Source organism: Anneissia japonica, unplaced genomic scaffold (genome assembly GCF_011630105.1).
Source record: "Anneissia japonica isolate Jap-2015-1 unplaced genomic scaffold, ASM1163010v1 scaffold287909_len199859_cov185, whole genome shotgun sequence".
Classification (NCBI taxonomy): Eukaryota; Metazoa; Echinodermata; class Crinoidea; order Comatulida; family Comatulidae; genus Anneissia; species Anneissia japonica.
The window spans coordinates 113,978-123,320 of record NW_022688465.1 but is presented as its reverse complement, the minus strand read 5'-3'; the positions used below and the strand labels follow the sequence as shown (position 1 = coordinate 123,320).

Below are 9,343 nucleotides of genomic sequence, written 5' to 3'. Positions count from 1 at the left end.
AAAATAAAAAAAAACATAAATTACAAACAAAATGAAAAATAAAAATGGTAAACAAAAACAAAAAAAAAATAAATTATAGCCAAAAAAAAATAAAAACAAATATAAAACATTCCTATTCCACACAGTTATATAATTTATTTACCCAACCATCCATAACTATAAGCGCGATCTTTCCATTCAAAAGCGTCGACTACCCTCACATTTCTAGACCTAGGCTCATCTTCATCAAGAATATCTCCGCCGTCAGAACTGCTTGAAGCCCCACCGTCATCATCGCTAACAGGCACGTCTAGGTCTCGCACATCTAAAAATTCACCTTCATCGCTGTCTGAATCAAAAATCAGGTCAATCGCTTGCTCAGCTGTGTACACATCTTGTGCGTCCATTTCGAAAAATTTTTGAAATTAATAACGATTTCAAATTGATATTTCTAAATTTTTATATAAGCGCATGTGAGTTCTTCACAGATTTCGAAAAACAAAAGCTTCACGCATACGTGTTCAAAATTTCTGACGTATTGGAGCTAAAATAAAAACAGAAGAGCGATTTGAAAACCACCTATTTTTTAGTCACGAAGTTTCGATTACAGTCGAAAATGGGAATTCTCGGTTTGAGGTCAATTTCGACTACAGTCGAAGACGGTATCTAGAGGGTTAACTAAGTTGGTGGGAGCCACATTGCGTGCGCTGAACAGTCTGCCTTGGGTAATGTTGAATAGATCTATTCAGCACACCTACCCTCCCCCTTTTTTAGAATCCTGGATATGTCACTGTATAACTTATGTGCTGCTATTGTGTGTTGTAGGTTACGTAAAGATCCTGATAGCAACTGATGTTGCCTCACGAGGCATTGACATCAAGGATATCACATATGTGCTCAACTATGATTGTCCAAGCCACATTGAAGAGTATGTTCACAGAGTAGGAAGAACAGGACGAGCAGGGTAGGTGAATTCAGTGAGAGGGGACAATATTTGTAATTTTTTACAGCCCTCGCACCAGGATATTTTTTTTTTTTTTTTGAGTTATGCGGACATTCAGCAAATTTATATGACTGTGATCCTTAAACATTTCAGGTATTAAATTGCCTCCATGTTTTTTGGGCGTCAAACTTTTACATTGCATACCCTAGGCCAGGGGTGGGCATAAAAATGGGTCGGAGGGCCAAAGTGAATTTCTGATTTTACACCTAAGGGCCACATCCAAACTTTGACGTTTCCAGTGTGCTTGCAAAAACCTTTATGCACTACATTTATACCAGTTTATTATCAGTAGTAATATTATTTTTATAGATGATCGGTGTCAGGCTGTGCAAGGTGTTTTCTAGCCAGAGTTAGGTGATTGGCGGGTCACATGCATAGGGTTTTAAATATATTTTTGTGGGCTGCAACATAATCATGTGGGTTGTGGGTTGTGATTATGAACCTATAGCCCCATTAATTGTACTCTTCTACAGTGGCTGTACTGCAGTCTTGTAACTGTTAGGGTTAGATTCCAGACATTCAAACATTTAATACATTGTATTCCTCAATGACAAGAATCAAAATGATCATCAAATTCAGTGTTTGTTTACTTACAGACATTGTACAGTATTATTAAAAACCAGGTAGTAATATGAGATAGGCCATTTAGATTTAACTTTATACTTTTGCAGGCGGACTGGAACAGCTTTAACTTTGATGACAAGACGCGATTGGAGATGGGCAGGTGACATTATCAAAATTATGGAAGAGGCTCACCAGGTGTGTTAAACTCTTGTTTTTTTGGTTTTTTTTTATTACATAAAATAATCATTTACAAAATTTAATAAGAGAATAAGAGATTTTACATTCTATATTTCAAACTTTTTCCAAATTGAAAATGAAAAACATGAAATTTGTATTACAGTTAAACTTGCCTAAGGCGACTTTGCCAAATTCAAATAATTTCTGAGTATTTTATTTTATATGCCAAATTGTTGTGTTATCCATCAATTAATGACCTGTAAGTCAAATTTTATCTAAGTTAAACAATTTTTCAATGCCATTTTGGATTCGACTTAGGCAAGTTCATCTGTATTAATTTTAATACAGTTTTCAAGAAACAAAACTTCACCAAAAATATCTATTAAAAGCCAAATAAGATTATATACTGTAGCATTTGTGTTACTATAAGGGTGTTCTTTTTATTTTTGGTTTTTTTTTTTTTTATTTTTGTGGCGTGCTTTCTTTGCAGGAAGTTCCTGATGAGCTTGTAGATATGGCAGAAAGGTGGAAGAAACACCAAAAGAAGTTAGAAGCTGAGAATGAAATGGCAAATGGATTTCGTAGTGGGGGAAGGGGAGGTGGACGCGGGGGTGGACGTGGAAGGGGTAGAGGAGGGGGCCGAAGCTCCTTTGGCGGGCACTTTCAGAAGGGAGGATGGTAAGAAAAACCTGAAAATATGTTGACAGTATTTCCTGATTCTGAAGTGAATGTTAAGGGAACCGTTTCTTTGGTACTAATTAGTTACAACATTCATAGTTTTAACCAAATTTGTTTTTATTAGAAAACAACAATTTTATTCTGACATGAGCCCTCTATATACTCCACCAAACCAAGTATATTCTGTAAAACTTGTCAAATGGTTCTTGTTCTGATTACATTTTATAAATTCTACAAATATGAATCACTGATGAAAATTGTTCAAATAATTTGATTTCTAGGAATATGATACTTATAATATACGCCTGAACTGTGATCCAGATGTGATGTAAGGATTGCAAGGTGTTATATATTCCAGACAGCAAGAAGCATTTTTTGTTTTTATTTTGTCTTCCAAAATGTCCACAAACTCATGCACGATGGGTGCCACTATGCCTTAATTGGGAGTATTGCTGCATGTGTGCACTCGTTTTTGGTCATATGATTACAAAAGCTGTTTAGGGGATCAATACACTACATATTCTACTTTTCAGGATTGAATGTTAAATAACGTATTGTTCTTAAGGTCTGTTCACACTATGAGAGTTTGATATGACATGTGTGATTTGCTTATATATCGGCATGATGATGTCATATCACACCCAAATATCAGCAAATCATGCTGTGTTTTCATTTAAAACATGATACTGTTGTATATTTGTATGTTGAGAGATTATTTTATTGTAAGATTAAAGTTTATGAAAGTATGGACTTAGCTTGAATGGCTAATATGATGTAATTTAGAAAGATTTACTTTAGGACTAGGTCTAAAGTGTATAGGCAAAACCTATTAATGTAAACTGCATTAGTCCACTTCAATGGTTTAGCCAGTTGTTTATTATGAGTTGGAAGAGCTATCAATACTCAGATATTATGCTCAATTATTATATTTTTTTTAATAAATATATTTACATCGTACAACTAAGTACGATAAATTAAAGTCAGTAATAGTATGTTCATAGTTTGTAGTTAGTTTTCCTATTTAAAGTTCTTGAATTAAAAAAAATGGAAGTGAAAAGCATGCGACTTAAATTCTGTACAGAATATATTGCGCCCTCTATTTGTCATACTGTCTTGGTTGTGAGCAAAATACTGTACCTCAAAGAATTCAATATTTGAATATTTGAATTGCTTATTCTGTATATCTAATAAAGTTATTAGCTTTTAATTGGAAATTTAGAACAATATACAATTTCTAAATTATTGTATCGTTTAAACTGACAGGCAGACAGTTTCAAAGTGTATTAAACTTAACGTGTTATTTAATTATCAGGCACCTCAATGTTTTAACGGTAGAGGAACAAGACAATAGTGAACAACCATAGCTTGCGGTTGCTTAGAGTCTTACGTTTGTGGCGTGCTAGTAAAAAGTTGGTAAATCTCGTCTGCGAAAAACTAAATACCATATATTTAATTGGAAGTCGATAATTTAATTCGAAGTTTTAAATTGAATGTTATGAGAGGTTTTCCGATTATAACAGATTAAATCTTTGGCTACGTTTACCCAATGAACATGTCTCAAAGCTTTTTCAAATATCTAAAATTCAGTAGTTTGAAATCCCGTTCACTACGATCTGTGTGGACACGTGACAGCTAGGGGATGCACACCCAAGTGTAATGTGGGCCTGAAACGAATTTTCAAACTGAAATAGATTTTTAGAAAAATATAACTTAAATTATATTTGAATTTCACTACTGTAATACTAATTTTAAAAATCTTGTTTCACGTATAGAGGCCTACTTCTCGAACCGCTCGTAGAATAGAAGTTTAATCGATTTTTTTTTTAAGTAAGTTATTTTTGGATAATTTTTTTCTGTGTGAAAAAATAATTGTCGAAATTTAAATAATAATATCCTGCATGGTGCTAGCCTAAACTCTAATATAATGTAATAGTAAAAAAAAAAAAAAAAAAAAAGTACAGTACAGTAGTGTGCTGTGATATTACAAAGAATTTTTATTGTGAAGTAGTTTAACCCATTATGAATTTATAAATGGATTTAACGCATAACCTTCGACCCGGCACACGTTAAAGATCATTATCTCTACAAATGACATTACGTTGGTGTACTAAGCTGAACAGGACAAACATATCGAACTAAAAATTTAACGTCTGACTTCCCACACCGTGAATTGAAGGTGTCTGGGCAACGATCAGTGCTGGAGGCAATGGCCTTCACCGCTATACCTTAGGTGGCGTTCTAAACAGTAAAATGAAGCTGTATAAACACTCCGAACTAAAGGTTTTTCTTAACTTTAGTACTGTAGTAGTCGGCGTCGAAAGAAGGAAGTACAATACGCTCATAACCACAACCACAAGACAATCTAGTGTTTTTCTTTTCACAAACACCGCAGTATGTTGTTAACGGTATCCGGCACTGTTGCGCTGATAAACCATCTTCTAACAACATCACATCCTTAAAAAGATATTATAATAAGATGAAGAAATAGTCGTAAATCTCTATTTACAGAATTCACTATTGGAAAGGAACATAAAAACACATGCGAAGGTACATAGCTTAACCTACAATTACCCAAAATAGAAAAAGGGAATTAGAATCTATACAATAATATCATCAAACTTAATTTAAAAAACTTTGTCTTCAGTAGATAAAAACCACAACAATAATAATTCGAGTCAAAATTATTTTTATCAAGAGGTTGTGAAATGAAAATTGGAGGATAAACTAGAATGAGAACATTCTGAGAAGTAAAATTAATCAATTTAACAAATTTCGTTGAAAAATATTTGTAAATCATCAAAAACTGAATTACAGATTTACTGCAACGAAAGTTCTTTAATATTCATAAACTGACTTTATTCAATCGAAAAAATGAGCTAGGCCTACCATTGTTTTTTTATGGATTTGAATTTGATAGCTTGAACAATTCCAGCGGAATGAATTTAAACAATAGTTCCGTGTAATGATTTGTGTAATGTCCTTTTGATGAGGAAATATTTCGCTAATTTTAGGCACGAATGTACAAACACCAACGAAAACTGAATAAGGCTAGTTTCGATCTGACTCATTATAAAATTGATAACCATTTATAACATTTTAATCAGTAATTCATTTTCAATCATTTAAATTGCACGTTTGAAATTAATTGTATTTTATTTCATGAATATTTAATATTTTTTTTTTTTTTTTTTTTTAAATGAAAAAAGGTGCAGCTAACACATACAGCTAATCCTTAGGCCACTACGGTATGCGAGTGCGATTGATATGTTTTAAGAAAATGAAATAAAATAATTAATAATTTAAATAATTTTATTTTAAAGTTCGTTGTTATGGTGTGGTTGACCGATTGGTATAAGACTTAAAAATATAGTGTCACTATGAAAATCAATTATACGATTAACACGTGTTATGATTTTAGGCAGAGTTGATGATTTTTTAACGAATGTATAGGTTGGGATCAGGGCCTCCGGGCCGCTTGTTCATTCCTGTTGCATATCGATGATGACATGGTTATGTGTCTGGTATTCCGTACACTTCGAATATACCGACAAACGGCTGTCTAAAGACCTTCGGGAATTTTATACCGGTTTACATCATCCTGGGTGTTAATGTAGCAGCACATGTCTCCTGGACGTTGCCTTGCTCCCGCGACCCTAACTGCTGTTTCAGTCAGTACGTATAGATCGAGAGGCCTAGAAAACGAGTGTTTCTTGTCTGAGTAACGCGGTTATGACAGCACTTAGTATGATTCTAATTTAGTTATTTTTGTACGGAGCAGTGATAGTAATTAAACGCCTCGAGTCTCGCCTTCCGGGTTATTGTCCTCTAGTTCATGTTCAGCAACACCATTTACACGAAAAATAATGTAAATTCGATATATTTGGGGAGGGGAGAAATTATCTGGGTTGCGTAATGCAACCCCTTTGCTACGAATCTGGGACCTTCCCATTAAATCCCATAGTACATCTAACGAATTAGTACACGATATTAAATACGGTTCTTACTTATGTCTTTATTTGCATAAATTATTATTTATGACGAACGACAATAATGTGAACTCAGTTTTTGTGTGGTGTGTGTGAGTGTGTTTTTTGTTTGTTTTTTTTTTTTTTTTTTTTTTTTTTTATTTAGGGCATATGATAAAAGATTAATCAGGGTCCAACACTATAGGATCCTCTAACTTTCGTAAGGGCATGGAGCTATGAAATTCGATGGTAAGAGGACAAAAAAAGCCTTATATTTTATTGACAAAAGTGTCAAACTCAAAGAAAAAAAAACAAAACAAAATAGTACTTCGAAAATCCAGTCGCGTATGTAGGAGTCTTGAAATGGGCATGATGGGGGAGAGGGGGGGGGAAACGAGGGTGAAATAGAGGGCTCAGTGATTAGGCCTAAGTGAGGTGGCGCTAGCTCGCAAAATAAAGTGATATATTAGGTGGTTTTTATCTACTTGATAAAAAACGTGATTTTTTTTATTCAAACATTTTCAATAGGGGGAGTTTTTTAGGCGAAGATTCAATGAAACACTGATTCTAATTACTTATGGAATGGTGCTACAAATGGAGTTTGATGTGTTATACGTGTTTGATCCAAACCGGGGTAACAATTAATACACCAAATGATATGCCTATGTATTTGTATAATAATTCAAAATTGCATTTTTAATACAATTATGAAACATCTAGATTTATCACTTTTCGAAAAGACGTGTCTATAGTTGTTCAGTTGTCAAAATGTTTTGTTTTGTTTTGTTTTTTGTTTTACTGTGATGTCCGTTTTATTTTCGTTCCGTCTTTTATTTATTTTTTTATTAAGTTATATTTACATTTCAAACGATAAAAAAAATATATTATTTTTTAATGAAAAATGAAAGGAGACTTATATATGTCCGAAGACGCTTCAACTTGAACCATCTAAAAAAAAAATCTGTTTACAAAGCTTCTGATGATGAATATGGTAGGATCCAAAATGTTCGGAGAGAGTTTGCTGGCGTCAGTATAAGCATGGAGGAAATATATTAATATATTAATAATATATTTCCTCCATAAGCAGTTAGCTCTCTGAACTGAATTGCTGTTGTCAGTATAAGCAGTTCAGTTCTCTGTGCAGCATATGGAACAGACTTCTGAATTCCTTATACAAAATTAGAGTGCACTAATCTATAAACCATCTTACGAAGACTGCCACTACTCTGATACTACTGTACTAAAAAAGACAAGTCTATTCTGGTACTGTACCCGTACTTGAGTTCATCATTAATTGTCACAGCCCATGTTAGATTCGTCAACTAGGGTTCCAATTTCAAACGAATTTTTAGTGCCCTCCCCACACTCCAAAGTGGTTAAGGTGAAGCGAAGGCTCATTTTTTCAGCAGATTCCTCTTCCTAAAATTTAGACAGCATTCCCTTTTGGTGTCGGTGTTTTTATTATATCATTATATAATAAAAACACCGACACCAAAATGGAATGCTGTCGGTGTTTTTATTATATCATTATATCTTCGGAGATCTTTGTGAAAATTCTTAAAATTATTCAAGCGTATCAAATTGTTTTCTCCTATATAAGTATTATAAAAAAATATATAGAAACATTTGTTATGATAATATACGTTATTAGGATATATATATGTTTTGAATGAAGTTTCGTCTTGTCTAACTGATGGTGACAGCGTATCATTATGATTAGGTTGAGTATTAGTACTGGTCTTTGCATCCACAAAGAGTGTAAAACCAGTTGCTTCAAATTAGATGTTTATTCCCAACTAAACTCCAGTAACGTACGGTCTGTCTCTTATACACATCTAGATGTGTATAAGAGACAGCTGTAAAATAATATTGTTTTGGAAAACGATGGTTGGATATCGTTAGTAGCTATACAACATAGATAAGCAAAAGCGTTAAAAAGGCCTATAATGTAAAAGTAAGATATTGTTGATAAAACTTTCTGAGCGACAATACAATATATGTTTATTACTTTCATATACAAAAGAAGTTTCTAATTTAGGAAAATGTATTATGTCAGCTTGATTAAGTCCTAATTAGGACATAGTTTCCAATGCATGCTTATTACTTTCATATACAAAAGAAGTTTCTAATTTACGAAAATATATTATATCAGCTTAATTGTAAGTCTATATGTTGCGTCAGTGTTTTGTATTATAGTGTAGGCCTATATCGATACTTGTACTGTAATCAGTTTCCCGTCCATAGAAGAATATTTGCATTGCAAAAGATAGTATTGTCAAACCATATTTACATTCATTAATCTTATAGTTTTCATTGGTCTTATTTTTATTTCATTCATTCCGGCATTAAAACAAAAAACGAAAAAAATGCACAAACAAAAAGCATACAAATGCTATCACCGGTAAGGTGTGCGTCTCTTTGTATAAACGTAATATTAACAAAAGTATGGACAGCATTTAAAAACATCACATACACTAAACATAACAATATAAAAAGAAGAGAGAATTATAGTCAATTATTGTCTATTTAATTTAGGCTAGTTTTTGCAAAAGTAATTAAACGTTTTAAAACAGTAAATTACAAAGGACCCTTACTAATACAGAATTAATGGGGGTGATAGGTAGAAACACTATTTACTGTAACAGGAAAAAAAGAAAATAAGACCGACACCCAAAACCATCCAAAATACAACACCCCCAAACATTTAAAAATTACATATTCAATTAAAGTCCGTAGAAGAAGACCTGGGTGAACAGGGAAGATTTACAGTTCGTAAATAGCCGGAATTTTTTTTATAAAATTCTTCTAACGTTCGGTTTTGAATCTAGGGAGATAGATTTTACTTATATTATGGTAATAATGTTGTATTATCAATCCAAGAACTTTATATCGTTAAATCTTTATTATTACAATTTTATATATAGTTAAATTACCCTTTCATAACCAACCAACCACTCAACGTCTTATATCAGTTTCT

General features: G+C 32.9%; 1 protein-coding gene across 1 annotated transcript in view; it reads left to right on the top strand.

Annotated features, from left to right (window-relative positions):
- Positions 1 to 3,952, top strand: part of LOC117121755 (probable ATP-dependent RNA helicase DDX43) — a 21,051-nt gene extending 17,099 nt beyond the window's left edge. Inside the window, exons 17-19 of the mRNA XM_033267062.1 lie at positions 805 to 943; positions 1,654 to 1,741; positions 2,214 to 3,952. Of these exons, the coding sequence (XP_033122953.1) occupies positions 805 to 943; positions 1,654 to 1,741; positions 2,214 to 2,405 (419 nt within the window). The 3' untranslated portion in view covers positions 2,406 to 3,952. The remainder of the gene's footprint in view (positions 1 to 804; positions 944 to 1,653; positions 1,742 to 2,213) is intronic.
- The last annotated feature ends 5,391 nt before the right edge of the window (positions 3,953 to 9,343 follow it).